Source organism: Lachancea thermotolerans (assembly GCF_000142805.1).
Source record: "Lachancea thermotolerans CBS 6340 chromosome F complete sequence".
NCBI classification, from domain to species: Eukaryota; Fungi; Ascomycota; class Saccharomycetes; order Saccharomycetales; family Saccharomycetaceae; genus Lachancea; species Lachancea thermotolerans.
Window position 1 is genome coordinate 343411 of NC_013082.1, and position 19096 is coordinate 362506.

The 19096-nt window shown below is 49.6% G+C and overlaps 9 protein-coding genes and 1 non-coding gene across 10 annotated transcripts, besides 1 other annotated feature; 6 read left to right on the forward strand and 4 right to left on the reverse strand.

Moving 5' to 3' along the window:
- Positions 1–41: 41 nt before the first annotated feature.
- SOP4 (Sop4p) lies at positions 42–854 on the reverse strand (the record flags this gene model as incomplete). Its single annotated transcript, XM_002554330.1, has 1 exon — positions 42–854. One exon carries the CDS (start codon positions 852–854, stop codon positions 42–44), a length of 813 nt encoding a protein of 270 aa, XP_002554376.1.
- Positions 855–1296: 442 nt separating this feature from the next.
- On the forward strand, positions 1297–2332 carry KLTH0F03850g (40S ribosomal protein uS11; the record flags this gene model as incomplete). The annotated part of the gene is made up of 2 exons (XM_002554331.1): positions 1297–1303; positions 1926–2332. 2 exons carry the CDS (start codon positions 1297–1299, stop codon positions 2330–2332), a joined length of 414 nt encoding a protein of 137 aa, XP_002554377.1.
- Positions 2333–2631: 299 nt separating this feature from the next.
- Positions 2632–3024, reverse strand: RPS22A (40S ribosomal protein uS8; the record flags this gene model as incomplete). Its single annotated transcript, XM_002554332.1, has 1 exon — positions 2632–3024. The coding sequence occupies one exon, from the start codon at positions 3022–3024 to the stop codon at positions 2632–2634; it is 393 nt and encodes a 130-aa protein (XP_002554378.1).
- A 1376-nt stretch (positions 3025–4400) lies between these two features.
- SNR65 lies at positions 4401–4512 on the reverse strand. The gene has a single exon (XR_002432200.1). It is a non-coding gene; the product is annotated as a snR65 (small nucleolar RNA).
- A 254-nt stretch (positions 4513–4766) lies between these two features.
- Positions 4767–6872, reverse strand: SWE1 (tyrosine protein kinase SWE1; the record flags this gene model as incomplete). The annotated part of the gene is made up of 1 exon (XM_002554333.1): positions 4767–6872. The coding sequence occupies one exon, from the start codon at positions 6870–6872 to the stop codon at positions 4767–4769; it is 2106 nt and encodes a 701-aa protein (XP_002554379.1).
- A 1253-nt stretch (positions 6873–8125) lies between these two features.
- MNN5 (alpha-1,2-mannosyltransferase MNN5) lies at positions 8126–9814 on the forward strand (the record flags this gene model as incomplete). Its single annotated transcript, XM_002554334.1, has 1 exon — positions 8126–9814. One exon carries the CDS (start codon positions 8126–8128, stop codon positions 9812–9814), a length of 1689 nt encoding a protein of 562 aa, XP_002554380.1.
- Positions 9815–11143: 1329 nt separating this feature from the next.
- Positions 11144–11560: a long terminal repeat.
- A 915-nt stretch (positions 11561–12475) lies between these two features.
- On the forward strand, positions 12476–12937 carry KLTH0F03982g (KLTH0F03982p; the record flags this gene model as incomplete). Its single annotated transcript, XM_002554335.1, has 1 exon — positions 12476–12937. The coding sequence occupies one exon, from the start codon at positions 12476–12478 to the stop codon at positions 12935–12937; it is 462 nt and encodes a 153-aa protein (XP_002554381.1).
- Positions 12938–13684: 747 nt separating this feature from the next.
- KLTH0F04004g (KLTH0F04004p) lies at positions 13685–13939 on the forward strand (the record flags this gene model as incomplete). The annotated part of the gene is made up of 1 exon (XM_002554336.1): positions 13685–13939. The coding sequence occupies one exon, from the start codon at positions 13685–13687 to the stop codon at positions 13937–13939; it is 255 nt and encodes an 84-aa protein (XP_002554382.1).
- Positions 13940–14205: 266 nt separating this feature from the next.
- Positions 14206–15231, forward strand: KLTH0F04026g (SDR family oxidoreductase; the record flags this gene model as incomplete). Its single annotated transcript, XM_002554337.1, has 1 exon — positions 14206–15231. The coding sequence occupies one exon, from the start codon at positions 14206–14208 to the stop codon at positions 15229–15231; it is 1026 nt and encodes a 341-aa protein (XP_002554383.1).
- An 850-nt stretch (positions 15232–16081) lies between these two features.
- On the forward strand, positions 16082–17833 carry KLTH0F04048g (KLTH0F04048p; the record flags this gene model as incomplete). Its single annotated transcript, XM_002554338.1, has 1 exon — positions 16082–17833. The coding sequence occupies one exon, from the start codon at positions 16082–16084 to the stop codon at positions 17831–17833; it is 1752 nt and encodes a 583-aa protein (XP_002554384.1).
- Between the last annotated feature and the right edge of the window lie 1263 nt (positions 17834–19096).

Sequence of the window (19096 nt, forward strand, 5' to 3'; positions counted from 1 at the left end):
TTTCGGGAAAGTGCACAATTTTTGTAGAAAAAGCACAGAAGCTACTTCTTCTCTAGGCGCTGGGCCTGCTCGCCGACTCGCTTCTGGTCGGCGTACTTTCGCTTCTGTTTCTCCAACCTGTCGTCCTTGATGGCTTGGGCTGTTTCGCTGTCGAATTTCTCTAGCAGGTATGGGAACAAGAGCATCAAAACGGCAGTAATGACCGCAGCCATTTTGAACTTGGAATTCAGTATACTTGCGACTGGGCCGCTCTTCAAGATCCCGGCGTTCCGCTCCGTAATGTACTCGCGGAAGGGCGCCGCATTGACGAGAGAAAAGGTGATGCAGGGATCGGCCGCCACCTCCGCGAGCTTCTCGGGGTACAGTATCTCTGGAGATGGAAAGTTCTCGCGGCCAAAACTGTTTTTGAAGGCCTTGGTGACAATTTTCTGAGGATCCTCGGGATCACGGACGAGCTGGACCAGAATGCGCCCGGGCTTTAAGTTGTAGTCTAAAGAGGAAGGCTGGAGCACAAAGTAGGTGCTGGAGTTCGCGTCCTTGGGTTCCGGTACGCCCTCGAACTTGAAATTGCCATGCACGTCCCGCACAGTGGTTTGCGAATAGTACGCGGGGCCCGTGAAGTTCCCGACCTGCAGAAGCTTGAAGCTTGAGTGTGCGACTTCCTTGCGAGTAATATTAAGGGGGCTCACGTCAAGCCTGCCGCTGACGGTAGCCGCCAGAGTCGACGAACATAGTCCGGAGATCAGACAAAATAGTAGCAGAAGCATATCGAAGCGTCGAGTCCAAAATAGCCGCCGAGTTCCCGCTTGAACTCTCTTCGTCCCTCGCACCAAACTTAGTTCGTAGAATGTCATTTAGATGTGATGTGAGATTTAGATATTACCCGGACTCTGGCGATTTTGGAACTTTGGAAAATTAGTATAAAAGGCGCTGTCGTACATCTGCGCTGCGCGCGCAAGATGATTAACATATACCAATTTACATTTACATTTCAAGAACGAGTATTATTGTAGTGGATTTGTGGCATTTCCTAGACAATATCTTCTCTACAACTCGGTTCGAGATCGACTGCGACCCGCAGACTCAAGCGCTGGCAGGTTGTCTTACGCCTGCCAGACTGTCTGCGGTCTTACAAAAAGCTCTCTTTCTAGCTTCTTGCCGTAGCAACTTGCGTAGTAGTTTCCGAGCGGAACATCTACATATTGAATAGTCCCTGAAACCGCCCGTCGCAGGAGTCCCAGAGCTCCACGGATTCAAATAGCACTGACAAGCGCTAGGCCGGTTCTAACGTACATTATGATACGTGAGTATTTGGCGTTGATCCTTTGACTGTTCTTACACCCATACATCTAATCGAAAATCCATGTATTTGAAATTTTCGAGAGCTTTATTGTAGTCCGCCTAGAAACGCGGCAGGCTCGCCGTGCACTCACGCTCGGGGCCTCTACGGGGGGGACGCGCGGGCAAGCACCGGCGGCCGGTAGCAGGCGCGAGTATATCCTAGTGAAATATTTCATGATGAATTCTACCACCTTCAGTATCAGATACAGAGACAGACAATCAAGAATGGCTAAAGGTACGTAAAGGGGTGGTATCCTGTTTAAAACCGTTTAGTTGATTCTTAAAGAATTGGTTTCGCCAAGGGCCGCGGGTTGCTCGCGCACAAAACGCATTCGGTGGGGCGGATCGGAACGGTTCTGGGCTCGTGGGTCCGGAGCTGCCATCGCTCGAGCTGTGTGTATGGTTCTGCGGCATCCGTTGGTCCTGAAACTACTGTGCATTGCAAGACGAGAGCCAGCAGGGAACGGGCGCAAGGCGTGCCGTGAGAGCGCGGGCGCGCCAGCAGGCTGCATTCTTTAGGGACATCTGAGCGGTTTTGAGCACTAAGACATGTTTCGCAATACTAACAGAATGCGCGTTTACAGACCTTGTTCAAGCTCGCGACAACTCTCAAGTTTTTGGCGTTGCCAGAATCTATGCCTCTTTTAACGACACTTTCGTCCACGTGACTGACTTGTCCGGCAGAGAGACCATCTCCAGAGTTACTGGTGGTATGAAGGTCAAGGCCGACAGAGACGAGTCTTCTCCTTACGCCGCCATGTTGGCTGCCCAGGACGTTGCTGCTAAGTGTAAGGAAGTCGGCATCACTGCTCTGCACGTCAAGATCAGAGCTACCGGTGGTACCAAGACCAAGACCCCAGGTCCAGGTGGTCAGGCCGCTTTGAGAGCTTTGGCTAGATCCGGTATGAGAATCGGCCGTATCGAGGATGTTACTCCAGTTCCATCCGACTCTACCAGAAAGAAGGGTGGTAGAAGAGGTAGAAGATTGTGAACTGCGACATGCGGGGCTTTCTGCCGTGTATATTGCATTTCTCAGTTTGTACTTTTAAATATGTGTTTTATTAGATAATTGATGGAACATGAATCATTAACACGAGCGGCGGCGCAGTGCAAGAAGCCGGCAGGTGCTGAGCTGCCATGCAGCGCGCATTGACAGGCCTTGATGGGGGACTCGCGCAGCCTGTGTGCGAAGGAGCCCTCCCCGCCGCGCGCTGCGCTGAACCGCGACGCGCCTACTCAAAATACTAGTTCTGAAGGTTAAAAATACACATGGTACATATGGGACTGCGCTTAGTACACAAAGCCCAAGATCTTACCAGCGACGTGCTTTCTTCTGGCCTCCTCGTGGTCCATGATACCAGCAGAGGTGGTCAAGATGATGTAACCGAACTGTCTGGCTGGCAACAAGTTCTCGGTCCACTTCTCGATATCGTTGAACTTGACGTTGAATCTTGGGGAGATGACACCACACTTGTTCAGTCTACCGTTCAACTGGACAACGATCTTGCCGGATCTGTGGTCGTCAATGTACTCGAACTCGCCGATGTAGCCGTGCTTCTGCATGACTTGCAAGTACTTGATGATGACCTTGGAAGAAGGTCTGATCAACACTTGGCGCTTGCCGGTCTTCTCGGCATTGTTGATGGAGTTCAACGCATCAGCTAGGACGGAGGCTCTGGCCATTTTTGATACTTGGTATTGCTGGGTAGTTCAGCCTTGTTTGAGTTCTTGCACGTAAACGGGCATCTTGAGTATAGGTGGTTAGCTGCCCAACCCCCATCCGCTAGCCATCCTCCGGTGCATTACGCTGAAAAATTTCCACGCTGCCCAACCGCGAACGAAACCTTTTGTTGTGACTGTTGCCTTACACATAGTGTGGTGTACAGCTGTATGTCGAAAGTTTCGCCTGGTGAAAAAAAAGCTGCGTGGGTGAAGGCCGAAGCTCTCGCTGGAAAAAGAGTCTACGCAGGCCACCGCGCGAGCAGCTCTCCCTGGCGGTTCAGCCTAGGCAGACCTTCCAGGCGGACTCTCTCTCGCTAGGCAGGCTGGCCGCCTGCAGCGGCGTAGCGTTCCAGCACGGGGCGCCTGCCTGGTGCACCGGGAGCTGCCTCCTCCGGCTCAGGCTTGGATGTGCTCGTGGTGGCGAGTCGCGCGCTCTCGCAGGACTGGTGGATCGTGGTGGTAGGTACTTTTTCAAAAGATAGCGAATTGGGTACCTTCCTGTAACAACTACAAAGAAACCAACGACTGTTAAGATGGCTGTATGTGGATAGACGTGATACGAATGGAGGGAGAAAGGAACCCGAGTACTGTGGAATAGAAGTTGGAAAATTGTGGAATGAGCGGTGCCAAGCGAAAGATGTCCGAGTTGCGAAAGATATCCAAGTTGCTCAAGAGTTGAAAAATACTATAAACTGTTTCCAAGGTCCAGTGGGAAGGTTGACGCTCTCTAGGCTCGTGGGCGTGAGGAGTCTCGCCTCGGCTCCAGCGGCGCCCGCGGCTGCGGCTACTTTTTGAACCGTGGTTGGACAGACGCTCACTCGGCACATATCCGCGGTTTTGACCCGGCACCACCGCCCTCAGGCTTTCCAAATCCCGGCCGCCGCCAAGGAAGCACAATTACTAACACCGTTGCAGGCCCAGAAGTCTTTCAAGATCAAGCAAAAGTTGGCTAAGGCTAAGAACCAAAACAGACCTTTGCCTCAATGGATCAGATTGAGAACTGACAACAAGATCTGTTACAACGCCAAGAGAAGACACTGGAGAAGAACGAAGTTGGGCTTGTAAGTTCGAGGTCACACCGCCCTCCTATGCTTTCCCAACCTTTTTCTACCCACTGTCATTTCGCCCCTGTCCTGCGAGCTAGCCCTGCGGCTGGCGGACGCGGCGAAGATTGTATATCTTTAGTATAATATTGCAATACACAGGCTTACGTTGTAACCACCGCCGCGCGGCAGGCGTTCGCGGATATTGTAAACGCTATGGCGTAATGTGGCAGCTACCTCACCAAATTTGGAAACTACATTGAGGGTGCTCGAAGCATACAGCTTTTCTACATTGCACACGCGCGGATACAATCAGGAATGATATTACATGTTCAACTCGTAATCGTTCAGATACTATCTAGCTAAGAATGTATTTGGATGCTCATAATAGTATCCGCGTGTGCGCGCAAGGCTTTGAACGTGCCGATACCACGCCCCGAGAACGACCTCGTTCTCTTTGGCGCGCCTACGCTGCAGCAGTGCTCGGGAGGGCCCCTGCGGGCGCTGTCCAGGGGCATTCTAGTGGTAACTCGGCGCTGAGATTTTCAAAAATTTATGGAGCTCGGAATCGCTCATGTGACACGTAAGGTTCTTGGCCCTCTCTAGGGCTTGAGCTAGTAATTACATATATGACATTGATTAAGCGCGTCAGCGCTGGTGCTACGTGGAAAAATCCGGTTTCGGTCCGAAATCGTCTTCTTGTATAATAGCCCCCGCCTTCCTTGTCATCTCCACGTACTCGCATTCCTCGGAGTGCAGGATCTCTTCGGCGGTGGGCCTGTTCTTGTAATTTGGGTCTATCATGCGTCGTACCATCCGCTCCAGCGAAACGCCGTCGATGAGGAACTTCGGTACCCAGGCGGGGATCCTGCTGCTGTGGTCGACCAGAAAGTCCAGCTTGTTGACCTCCTCGCAGGATTCGAGGTTTGTGAGTTCTGTGTTGGTGTTTCCCGTAGAAAACAGGGAGTCCGAGTGGATTTCCGTGGAGCTGAGCTTGCCAGCGTCGGAAAGGTCGCCAGACCTGAGCTTGTGCCAGGCATTGCCGTTAGACGGCAGCACGACGTTGGCAGCGATCTCCACGATCATGAGCCCGAGCGAAAAGATGTCCGCCCGGAAGTCATAGATGCAGTCGGATATGATCTCGGGCGCGATGTACTCGCGGTCGCCCTCGTTTTCGAGCTCTGTTTGCCCGACAGGTAGCTTTGCGGCCATGCCAAAGTCGGCTAACTTTAGGCTGCCCTCGAAGGTGATCAGCACGTTCGCGGGTTTGAGGTCTAGATGGGCGATCTGGCAGGAGTCATGCACGAAGCGGAGCGCCAGGCTCAGCTCAACGATGATCTTCCATATACGCCAGTCCTCGAGACGCGAGTTCTTGTTTATGATCTGTTTCTTCAGAAAGGTGTCTAGGTCGCCGTTCTCGCAGTACTCGGTCATCACGTAGAAGTAGCCCTGGTACTTCCAGGAGCTGATGAAGTCGAGCACGTACTCCTTGCCCTCCTCGTCGAGCTTGCTCTCGCTGATGGTGGAGAGGATTTCAATCTCTTGGAGTATGCGCGCGGTGGTATTGAATTTGTCGGGCCGCATGCTCTTAACCGCGTATTTGGTGTTGGTCGGCTGAAAGGTGACCTGGTAGACGGTAGAGAACTGGCCACTGCCAATGGACCCGACATTCAAGAACTTGGTCGAGAGGTGGGAGTCCGGGCTTGTCTGGAACTGCTTCACGGAGGGCGAGGTGGGGCGGCTGATCTTGGCGTTGATGGAGCGCCTGGGCCGCGAGGTCATGAACGGCGACGGCTGTTTGATGGCGAAAGGGGCCTTGGTGGGCGTGCGCGAAGGACTGCTGGGGTCCGCGGAGAAGGTGATGGTGGGGGCCGTGGACGGAACACAGTCTGAGAGGAAGGAGTCGTCGTCGTCGTTGCCGTAGAGGTCGTCGGTGAACTGCTGGAGGGTGCTGGTGAGCACGGTGTTGCTGAACATCTTGGAGGCGTGGGCGCGCTTAGTCTTGGCCGAGGGCAAGAAGGAGCTGGATATGTTGGAGGACTCGAAGCGCGAGGACGCGGAACCGAGGGGGGACGCTTGGGACGAGCCGAAGGGCACCGTTATGGATGTGTGGGAGTGGACCGGGGAGTCCATGATGGAGGAGACGGAGGTGTTTTTGGCCAACGGCGACTTTTTCACGGGCGTGTCCGGGGTGGTGATCTTCTGGGGCATGAGGTGGGACTTTGTCTTGGAGACGAGGCCCGAGGACGCGAACGCGGTCTGGTCCGGAACGGCACCGCTGAAGGCCTGCTGGTCGAGGGTCTTGCGGTGCTTGGCGGCGGCCGCTTCGGCGGTCGCGTTGGCGGCCACGTCTGCAGCGCGCAGCGCGGGGTCCGGCGGCTGTTTGTAGCGCCATTTGCGGAGGATGGCCGGATCGTTGACAAACGGCGAGAGCTCGCTCTTGCTGGCGGACCGCTTGAGCGTGGCAGGCCGCTCGGGCTGCTCCTCGAAGGGGCTCCAGCTGTCCATGTAGTCGTTGATGGCCGGGATCTGCATGAGGTTGAGCGTACGCGCGCTACGAGTGAGGCCCGGGCTGGGCCGCGTAGCGGGCCGCACGGGCGGCTGTGAGCCGACGAACCTGAGGTTGTTGGGGCCGCCGTCGGAGCTGTCCAGCATCTCCGGGCGGCGCTCGAGGCGCTCGAAGCGCTCGAGGCGTTCGAGACGGGCGGGCGAGACGGGGCTGCCGCCGGGGGCACCGCTGTTGTAGCTGTTGCTGCTGCGGGACATCCACGCCGCGGGCTGGGGCGCCGAAAGAGTGGGGGGGTGGCGGACGCGTGTGCTGTGAGAGGTGGTGAGCTGATCGCTGGCGCTGCGGGCGCTGCGGACGCTGCTGACGCTGGGAAGAGCCGCGGGGTCTGGGGTACGGTAGGCGCGTGCGCCGGGCGCTTAGCGGTGGTTCGGGAGGGGGTGGCCGGGCCGCTGAGAGCTTGTTTAGCTTTGTCGCTGGGGAGATACTTGGATCGTTGTTGGTGGTGTCTGAGATGAGTTTTTCGCGCTAGGCTTTCGCGTCGGAACGTGACCCGGGCGCGGCGGCGGAGAAGAAGCCTCGGTTCGTACTCGATGACCACGTGTGTTTTGGCACGTGATTGGGCACGTGGGATTGTTCGTCATGTGATATCAAATGAGTCACGTGTGGTATATACGGTCATGTGATATCTAATGTGTCACGTGGTGTAGCCGTGGATCACGATACATCTGTCACGTGATCCCGTCGCCTTGCACGTGACATGCACCTGGCTCCTAGCCCCATCCGTGCTGTCTCCGTCTTCTCCTGCCAAACGTGCCTGCTCTGCTCCCGCTACGCCCTCCGTCTTGGTCCCCCGCGCGCCGTGCTTACGCCCGCTCCGCCCCCTCGCGCCCCGCTGTGCTATATACATCTTTGTGCCGTGTTTCATCTTTGGCCGGATCCTTTGGCGCTCACCGCGGCACCAACCGAATGCGGTGAAACACGCCCGCATCCCTCACACGTTGGCTGTGTGTAGTGCCTAATACTAGGACTGTCCATAATGACGGAACGCCGACGTACAGAACGCGGGATTTGGCGCGCGCCCAGGCCCGGCGGTGCAGACCGCGTATAAGAAGCGGACGGGCTCGGCGGGGGCCGGAGAACGGGGCGACGATGGATCACGTGACACAAGCGCGAGCGAGAACGATATGCCACGTGACTTGCAGATGTGCTAATCTGCACGTGACTGGAGGGAGCAATCTGCACGTGACTTCTGATTTCCCGTGTATCGCGATATTCATCATGTGGACGGAATTCGGCATTACCCACGTGACGTGTGCTATCCCTCCGCACGTGACCGGTATCTTTAGCCGTCCCGCGCGACCGCCGTCCTTCGCGCTCTGTTGCGCTCGCGTCCGCGTCCGCGTTCACTCTTTCTATACACCGACAGACGCTCTTCTGATAATACTCCCGCGCTCCCCCTCCAGGCCAGCTACCAAAGCGCTGTCTTTTCCCTCCCTCCCACACATACCCAATGCATATCTGGAGACGCAAGGTGGTGCTCTGCTGCTGCGTGCTGCTCGCGCTGGCGTACGCGCTCTTCGCCGCGACGGCGCGAAAGAGTCTCGATACACCGTCGCTCCGCGAGCGCGTGTACTCAGACGTGTTCGACGCGTTGCTCCAATACCGGCCCGTGCGGCCGCCCAAGGACCGGCAGGCCGCGGTCCGCCAGGCCGGGTGCGAGATGAAGGGCGTCGGCGTCAACCGCGGCGACGCGGTGGACGCCATGCTGTACGAAAACCTGGATCGGTGCTACCGGCCCACGAAGGCGCAGTTCGAGGGCTTGCAGGCGCCGCACTCGGCGTTCTTGACGCAGCTGCGCACGACGTTCGCGTACGAGGCGGACTCGCCGGTGTTCGAGCGGCTATTCCCGCGTGAGCGCGGGTTCGTGACCGTCGGCGGCGGGCGCTTCTCGCTGCTGGCGTACTCGATGCTGCGCGCGCTGCGCGCGCGCGGCTCGAAGCTACCCGCAGAGGTGGTGATCCCGCCGCAGGACGCGGCGGGCGAGGAGCATTTCTGCAACGAGGTGCTGCCGGAGCTCAACGCGCGGTGCGTGTTCTTCGAAGACGCGCTGCCGCGCGCGCTCGTCGAGACGTGGGACTTCGAGCGGTACCAGATCAAGGCCGTCGCGCTGTTGCTGTCCAGCTTCAAGAAAATCGTGTTCATCGACGCCGACGACTTTCCGATCCAGAACCTCGACTCGCTATTTGACAGCGAAGTGCTGCGCGAGCATGGCCTCGTGCTGTGGCCGGATCTCTGGCGCCGTGCCACGGCGCCGGTGTTCTACCGCCTAGCTAACATCGACGTGGACCTGCGCCGCCGCGTGCGCAACATGGGTGACAACCTGTCGCCGGCCTCGCGCTACACAGATCCGGATCAAGACCCCGAACAGCTGCAAAAGATTGCACCTTTCCACGACTTCGCGGGCACGGTTCCTGATCCGACCACTGAGTCGGGCCAGATGGTCATCGACAAGGTCCGCCACTTCCAGACCCTGCTGCTCGCTCTCTACTACAACGTCTACGGTCCCGAGTGGTACTACTCGCTGTTCTCGCAGGGCACTGCCGGCGAGGGCGACAAGGAAACCTTCGCCACCGCAGCCCACGTCCTAGGTCTTCCCTTCTACCAGGTCAAGAACAAGCTCGCTTTCGACGGGTACTTCCACCCCAACGGCGACGGCTTCCGCGGCGTCGCGCTCTACCAGCACGACTGCGTCGAGGACTACCTGCTCTACTGCCGCGCCCGTGATATCATCAAGGAGAACCAAGACTCCTTCTCTGCTTACAAACCCGACTATGACCCGGAGCCCGACTTTTACAAGTCCCTCATGGCGCCTGAGGGCCACCCCGAGATTCCTGTCATGTTCGCCCACGCTAGTTTCCACAAGTTCGACCCCTGGCAGCTATACCATGAGAAAGTTTACCTGGACAACGACGGCGCACACTTCCGCTCGTTCCACAACATCAAGAGGATTGGCAATTTTGATATTGAGCTTTTCGTTTTCGAAGGTCTGCAGAAAGCTATTTGTTCCGACAATCCGATCCGCTTCAAGTACCTCGAGGACAAGTTCATCCACGCAGACTGGCCCAAAGTCTGCCAGTATGTCGAAGATAGAGTCAAGTACCTGCAGGATACCCACGATCCCGCGGTGGGCCTCGTATAGGAAATAGTACAAATATCTGTGGAACTCCAGTGTGCTATACATTGCTGCGCTGTCAATGACGCGTTCTTTTCTCACTAATTATTGGTGCCTCGGCCTCTCAGGTCTCTGCTAAAGGCTCACTCTGCAAATTGTATCTATAATCACCTTCAAATAGTCCTCATCTTAAGTTTCGGAGAAAAGATGCTCATCAAGGGTTAATTTTTATGAAGCTTGAACGATGATGTACCGCTGACGAACGCTGACTAAAATTCTATTTCCAGATGTGTTCTTTGAAGTCACAAGCTATTATAGATTGGAATAATTTTCATATCCCTCAAACTCGATAAGCTGAATAATTTTGAGATGACAACGTAGCGGCTAAATTAACCTTAACTAACATCAAAACTCTCAGTCCCTTCACCGATGCTGACCAATATTTCTTAGTTCAAAAAAGTCTCAGCTTAACTTGGTTGGAAACTGGTTATCGATCAGACTGAAACTTGCATTGACACGTTAACCAAGTAACTTTTGTAAACACACAGACCATGCGCTGTAGTTCATCATCAGCGTTCAAACGCAAGTGGCTTTATCATTTCTTCGAAAAAACGTGATCCACACAATCAACAAAGTTTGGATGCCATGCGGCTAAAGTGGGAGTAACCGATGTCAGTTAGTACTATCAGCAAAGAAAGTTATCGAGCAAAAGAATTTCATGCCATAGATTATGTTTTTTGGCTAGCAGGACTTGGCAAATATTGATAGCTATCAGGATGATATTTAGGCCCGCTTAATCTGTAGTACTCTACTAGTTGAGGATTTTTTTCAATCTTATATACACACTAACTGATCAAACTTTCGTCTGTTACTTACCGGCAGTAGCGAACCTCAGAGCAGTATTTACACAGTGAACATGCCATTGATTGGAAATGGAAGTCAAGCTTGAAAAGAGGTTTTTCAGTTTTTTCTCAAGTTTCTTCCTTTCTATCAGATTATGATAAACTTCTGGCATGAAAGCCGATTGCAACCGGACCTTGGAGATAGTCAAAGCAATTTTGTATGCAGATATTCCAAGACAGAGGCTGTATGAGTCTTTAAAGACATTTTTCAGTGCAGAATATCTGCCTCGTCATTATACAGGCCGGAAAATTGCAACGTCAATAGGAAAGACGGAAATTTAGCAAAGAAAATAGGCGGTCGCGTGCGAAACAGCTACAACCTATGAACTGGCTGATTATAGATACACATGAAGAAATTTCGTGCGCTAACGTGACATACGAAGCGCCCCGAGTTGGGGGTAACCTAAGTATCTTTGGAAGCTGATTATGAAATTGGAATTCGCAAGAATGCTTTTATTGAGGCGAGTCTGGGTCATTGGTCGAAAGGGTCTCAAATTCCTTGGCTAGTGTTTCCATTATGATCTAACTAAACTACTTCGTGGATGATGGTACTGAATATCTCCCCCGCCTTCCTTCAGTCCAAGATTCATGTCTTGCAAACCAAAGAAATGATCCAGATTTATACAAAATTTCTGGGACGTGGCTGAGTCTTAATTATAAGGTAATAATCGTACTGGTGGTACCACTCCTTACCTTTTCCAAGCCACTATGGTCTGATCTGGACTATGAACGGTCAATGTGGACCTTCTATGCGCCTTAGTTGGGTATCCGTCGTATTTATGATATGTCCATGTGTCATATCATTTCATACCAATATGTCATTATGCAACTTGGCACTATCACACACCAACGAACCGATCACAACCTGACACTTTTATATTATCGCTTTCCCTAAGAAATAGATTCAAGCTATTCTGGAGCAATCTCGATTGGATGTTTTTCTTCAGTTATCTACATAATGTTGTTTGCTTTTGTAAGGGATAGTTAGCATCATTGATTGTGTCAATATTGCAGTATAAATTCGGAAGTTACAAAAACTTTTTTATGTTTTTTCCTGGCTTCAATAAATAAAAGATGGATCAGACACGATAATGAAGTAGAACTATTGTTAGAAGAGTGAGAAAATGTGATTTGCGCCGTTCAAGCATTAAAGATAAGGGGATACTTAAACAACAAATAGTACGGATAGTAAAAGTGCAAACTCTCTTTCAAACAAGAGAAATATGCGCGGAATTTTAATAAATGAAGGCCCATTTGTTGCCATCTTTCGAGCGAAGGGATGTTGTTCGATTGCGAGCTGTTATAACAAAATTAATACGATGCAAATCATTTGGAGTGCCGAATTTTTTGCAAAGCGCACTAAAAGTTTCGATGAAAAACACCTGGCAACATATGTTCATAATTACCGGCGACAGTCCACCGAAAATTTGCAGCCCGCGGAGGATTTGAGCTTTCACCCATCTGCAACTCAATGAGCAATTAAGCGGCTGAATTAATGTTTGGTTTATTTCTGCCAGCAGAGTTAAAAAACCCATAAAGAAAATAACTTTTGTGCTTCGCATAAAGCTTATTGGCCATTTTAAACTTCGTATGAATGCTTTTGTCTCTTGATCTTTACGGGTAAGGGGTATTTAACGGTTAGTAACCTCGTTAAAAAAGGAGTTTTTCGGAGTTTTTCAACTGGAAGCACATAAAATCATATTATGTAAGTGCCAAGACCTATTTCTAAAAAAATAAGTCATAGATTTCCGCCCATACTAAAGAAAAATATGAGCAAACGGCTGAAATGAGAGCAGGCAGCCTCAACCTTTCAGCAGTTATATCATTTATGGATACTATTGGGATTGCAGAGGCTTCTTCATCTGGCGATGTTGACGTCGTGACACGACTACTACAAACCCCAATTTCAGATCTTGAATCGGCAGAGCGAGAATTGGTCACCGATGGCTTCACATTCGCCAACAAAGATGCTACGGTACAGGATGTGCTGGTGCTGTTTCAAACTGATACGCCTGTAAACGTAGAGAAGGGCTTAGTGTTCTTTAACTTACAAGGAGATGTCATTGGCAAAACTTATCTGGATACAAGCCAATTTCCATCGAACTTCATCACCCCTTTTGAGGAAGCGCAAGCACAAGCCATCCATATGGATGGTGATGATGCCTATCCTGATGTGAACCAAAAACTGCTATTTGAACACGGTACAGCGTTGTTGAAGGCGATCCGGCAACATACGGGGTTAAGTTGACTCAGCGATCCGGTAAAGTAACCAGATCTGTAGTTTCGGTTGGGTTAATTACCGCAGCTCGACAAGCTACTGCAAAAAACACTTGCCAGGTCCAGGAATGCAGTGCAGGTGCATCAGTTTGCGGAAAGGGCTAAAAGGGATCTCTCACGCGCAAGAACATAACGAGCATATACTACAAAAAAATATATATATAAACTGGTATATCGCCCTTAGATATGATTAAGTATAACGAGGCGGCACGTAGATTAGCAACATAAATCGAAAAACGACAGAATAACAGCTCAAGTTCAAGCAACATCGGAGCGGTGACAACGTAGTGGCCGACGTTCTCTCAAAAGCCCGGTATGCCACTGAAGTGGCTGCTCCAAACATCCTCAATAAATAGTTCCACGAGATTAGGCAGAAGATTTGAAAAAAGGTGCGCTTAAAGCTGCAGCTTAACTGTAACTGAGGATACTAAAAGACAGAGATGACTTACTAGCCCAATGCAGTGGTTGGTTGGGGTTTAAGAGGTGATTCAAGCTATCACAGAATTCGGACGAAACTCACATCAATCTCAGACTAATAGGTTATTTTCCCCATAAGTTTAAGGCAGATAGATTTATCAACGGATTTTATCACAACACTACCAAGGGCGCATTGTAAAATTGATTCGATACTGGTGGTGATAACATTACTTTCCTTAACAACACGCTCGGCCTGCGAATATTGGAAGAATGCTCCAGTAACTACACTGTGGATAACTTAATGCTCTACAAAGTATCAATTGACCAGCACACCCTGGATTACGCTGGTAACGAGACTATTGATGATACAGATCTATGGCTAAACCGTTTAGATCGGCATGGCGTTGCTACTCGGCTTTGGGTGGCACAGGACATGTTGGACATCGAAAGTGCAGAGGTTGTGGCGGGTTCAAAAGGTACCAACTTCTTTAGCTGGATCAGTCGGCGATACACTGTAGTTGGTAGCAGGATAACAAATGCGATGTGTGTTCTTTAACCATTCCTTATAGTTACAGGCCCTATATCTGTACGCTTTGATGAGAGACGAAAACCGCTATGGCGTTAAAGTGCTCTCTTCACATGTTACGCAGTTCCTCGCAGAAATATTTTGACCTTCCATATTCGGAACTTTTTAATCTTGATAAATGTATGAATGGTGATCGTGTAACCTGCTTTTTATCATCCGTATTATTTAATAAATAGCGGTCAAGTGAGAAGCAGGATTTTCAATGGCGCTCATCAGCGCCCCGAAAAGTATCAGAGATGCCTGTGTTAGTTACTGGATGCACGGGCTTTATCGCACAGTACATTGTCCGTGATTTATTAGAACAAAACTACGAAGTCATTGGGACGGTCAGATCGAAGGAAAAAGGCGATACCATCGAAAGACTGTTCAATAACGATCCATCTCTAACGCTCGAGGTAGTTGAAGATATTGCTGCGCCTGATGCTTTCGACAACGTGTTTGAAAAGTACGGTTCGAAAATCAAGGTGATTCTTCACACGGCGTCGCCATTCCATTTCAACGCAACGGATTATGAGAATGAAATGCTAAAGCCTGCTTTACATGGAACCCGTAGTGTCTTGGAGTCCATTAAGAAATATGGTTCTAAAACAGTGGAACGTGTGGTTGTCACCTCCTCAATTGCTGCAATCAAGGACATGGAAAAAGTCGCTAATGCAGACTTCGTCTATACGGAAGAAAGCTGGAACCCGATAACGTGGGAAGAAAGCAAGCTTAACTCGCAGAATGCTTATCGCGGCTCGAAAAAGTTTGCCGAGAAGGCAGCCTGGGATTTCTGGGAGGAAAACAAAAACATTGTCAAATTCGAGTTGACTACCGTGAACCCTTCGATGATTTTCGGCCCACAACTGTTCGACGAGAATGCAAAAGGTGTGCTAAACACCTCTGCAGAAGTCATAAATTCGTTTCTAAAGTCGGGGCCAGATGCAGACATTAGCGCGCTGAAGAACGACTTTGTGGATGTTAGAGACGTATCAAAAGCCCATTTGCTAGCCTTCCAAAAGACAGACACCGTTGGAAAGAGACTTGGTCTCTCTTCCGGTCAGTTTAATGGTCAAGACTTGGCCCGTATCTTGAACGAGCGCTTCCCGCAGCTGCAGGGAACTATACCACAAGTCTCAGGGGATGGAGCCAACAAAACTGAACCTTACGCTAAGTTTGATAACTCCAACACCAAAGAAATCCTTGGGTTCCCTTTCAGAGGCTTGGAGGAGACCTTAAGTGATACCGTTGCCCAAATTCTCAAGGCTCAAGGAGGAGTGTAGAATTTAATGTATGTACTACAACTGGCGAGGCGGCAGTTACGCAAAGAAGAAAACCAAAGGCGCTGGGCAAGGATGTCACCAGTCTTTGAAGAGAGAGATTACCTGTACAGCGCTTTGTCGTCTAGTGTAACGCCATCAGCCTCATCACCTACATAAAATCAGCAGACCAGTCTCAGAAATCACTAAACATTAACTTTCCTCATTCCAATCCAATTTCTCTACATAATAGATAACTGTAGGCTATATATCGATATCTCCGGATAAGGACGCAGAAAGTTTTTTTTTTCAGCCTCTCTTCCAACTCAAAATGACACAACCGTTAATTATGTTTCTATGATATAGTCCGTCATTTTGAATGGTCAAATAGAGAAGGTCAGTACTAGTCAATTGGCAAACTCGAATAGGGGGTGAAATTTAACTCAAGTGAAGCAAGATGCTCTTCACTCACTTACCTTGAGATTTTGTCTTCTTTTTGGCACAAGCGACAGCCTATCGTCCAGTGTTATCTATCAGTGCACTGATTTCATGATGGAGATATGACTTTATCTTATGTCCATGGCAACTCGAATATCAGCCATTGGATACGACGAAAAAAATACGCCATGGACTTGCCGCATTGGGTGTTGTCAGAGTTGAATTGATATTGAAGCTATTTCTTGTACTGCGATTACGATAAACTTCTGAAAACTAGTGTAAAGTGGATTACGAGCTAATCTAAAGGGAGATGGGCCTTTATCAGGATGGTGATTCTCCGAACCAAGGGGCCAAGTTGAAACATAAATATGACCTACTGAGCACCGTCATCCTCTAAGTTCAATTAGGATATCTTGGTTAACAAAGGCTAGGAACAATGGTAAAAACACCACAGATGCAAGAGCTTCCTCTCTCCCCTTATGCTTCAAAAGTTGCAATAGATAATTCACACTCAAGGCCCAACTACGGGCATAGTGCTGATTCGTGGAACAATGAAAAAAGCGCTTATCAAGTCGATCAGATCATCGATGTGGAGGACGCGTCTATGGAGCTTATTGAAGGCCAGGAACACCAGGTTGCAAGAAAGCTTAAATCCAGACATATACAGTTGATTGCACTCGGCGGAGCAATCGGAACTGGCCTGTTTATTGGTTCTGGCGGTGCTCTGAGTGTGTGCGGCCCCGCACCACTTCTGATCTCTTATATGATCATGTCGTTCTTCGTGTGGTGCATCATGAACTTCCTAACTGAAATGGTATGCATGATGCCTATTTCGGGCGAGACGTCTATGTTTGCTATGACGGGAACTTATTTGAACAAGCCTCTATCTTTTATGTGCGGTATCAACTTGTTCTATGCCATGTCGATGATTGCACCATCTGAAATTACTGCTACGGCTATTTTGATCCAGTATTGGACGGACGCGAATTCTGCCATTTTCATCTCTATCTTCATCGTTGTGACGGTGTCTTTGACCATGCTGCCAGTTCATTTCTTTGGTGAAAGTGAATTCTGGGTCTCTATCATCAAGCTCTTCTGTATCACTGGTTTGGTCATCTTGGGCATCGTCATCTTCTTTGGTGGCGCACCAAATCAAGACAAAGTGCTAGGCTTTCACTACTGGAAACACCCAGGCGCTTTCAACCCCCACCTTGTCCCTGGAAACACCGGAAAGTTTTTGGCGTGCTGGACTGCCATTATTAAGAGCGGGTTTTCTTACGTCTTGGTGCCTGAGGTTGTTGTATCCTGTGCGGCAGAAGCCAAGGATCCAAGAAGAAACATGCCAAGAGTTGCCCAACGTTTTGTTTACCGTCTTGCTCTCTTTTACGTTTGTGGCTCGCTCACAATCGGCATTATGGTTGGTTACGATAACAGCCGTTTGTTGAATGCCATTGCTGCAGGTGAATCCAATGCAGCGGCTTCTCCCTTCGTTATTGGTATCCAGGAAGTTGGTATTCGTGTACTTCCACACATCATCAATGCATGTATCTTGACTAGTGCGTACTCCTGTGGTACCTCCGTGCTATATGGTGCTTCGAGAGTTTTGCACTCGATGGCTGTCAACGGCGCTGTCCCTAAAATTTTTGCGACGACCAACCGTTTTGGGACTCCATACTACAGCACTGCTGCTGCGAGCGTCTTCTGTTTATTGGCCTACCTCAATTGCTCAGACTCTTCGAGTGTGGTTTTCACCTGGCTGTCTAATATTGCAACCATTTCTGGATTTGTCGATTGGATGCTTGTCTGCGTGGTTTACTTGAGGTTTAGAAAGGTTATCGAACATGCTAACTTGACTGATAAAATGCCTTTCAGGAAGCGTTTTATGAAACCATTGGCTTATTTGAGCTGTGGCTTTTTTGCCATACTTAGCTTGACGAATGGTTACGCCGTTTTTGTTGCAGACAACTGGAATGTCAGCGACTTTTTCGCATGTTACACAACCCTGGGCTTGGCTGCCGTACTATACATTGGTGCAGCGATATATTACAAGACTATAAAACTCAGAGATTTGGACGAAGTTGCCGCTGAAATTATTCCTAAGATTGCAATGGCCGATGAAGAAGAGAAGGGTGAAGTACCAATAGTGCCTAAGAATTGGCTGGAAAAGGTCTGGTATTTCCTAGTATAAACATTCTTTATAAGTAATTAGGGTGATTAAACCTTTAACTCGAATTAATAATATTACTACGCTGATAATGTTGGAAGGCCGTATTCGGAGTGTTTCCACAGTACTATGGAACAAAAGTTCATCATCTAGTTAGAAACTTTATACAGCCCGACAATAAAAACCGTTTTTGTGATAAGTAAATAATCTGAACTCTCGCTGGAGTGCTTTTCTGAGAAGCATGTACACCTCGGATTGTCGTGGCACGACAGCTCTCTGAAAATGCATGTGTGAGTCACTATTCAGATATGGAATCCAGTTGTTTTTTTTGAGTAGCACTCCAGATCCAGGATTACCGGAGAGTAAACTATTATCTAAAACAAATTTCAGAGAATAAAAGGAAATTCCAAATTCTTAAAACAATATGCTGACTTGACCAATGAGTTATTTAACTCACACCTTTAACAAAATGAGCCCTTCACAAAAAAAGCACCTGATACGCAGTTTGGCATGGTACCTAAACTTTTTTCATACAGCTGTTACTCATTACATTTATCATCATGTGCCGTTTGAATTCCCCTTTGGGGCTCATGGATCTGCGTTCAATGACTCAATGAATGTGCCGGAGGATCGCACCTCGTGATTGTCCCACCTACGCCTTCAGAGGCTCTTGATTACTGGCGCGTCACTTGAAGTAGGCGGCAGCTTCCAACTCTCTGTAAAGTCATGTGGCAGCTGGATGCTGAAATCAAGACTTCACACTTTTTTGAAGCACTCATCTGGGACAGCGCGAAATGTGCAAAGTGTGGATGTTGCGACAAATTGGTGAGGTATTTCACTCGTATGTTTACTTTTCCAAAAGTACTTCAAATCCTTCTAATTCTTGCAGTAGTACCGGCGAGATAGAGGATAAGGAAGTGCCAAGCCGATGCGTTTCTGAAGCATCATTTTTTGCATGGAGGATGGATGCGATTTAGTCAGAATAATCTTTCGAAAGCTCCATTTATGACAAGCGAGCACGGTATTTGTTAGGATATTTTGTTTAGGCGTGAAAAAATTGACTCATGTAACAAATAAGCTGTTAGACGAAATCTAATTGCGTGCCAGATGGCTTGCCGATGTACCACTACTTCTTAAAATCCAGTACAGCTTCTACGCTGAGGTATTGATAAGAGATATGGTCACTGATGACGACATATGTATTAAACTCGTTAAACGGGCCGTCGTAGTCAAAAGTAGAGGGCAAACAACTACCTTGGACGAGATAATAATTGCGTGAAACTGTCA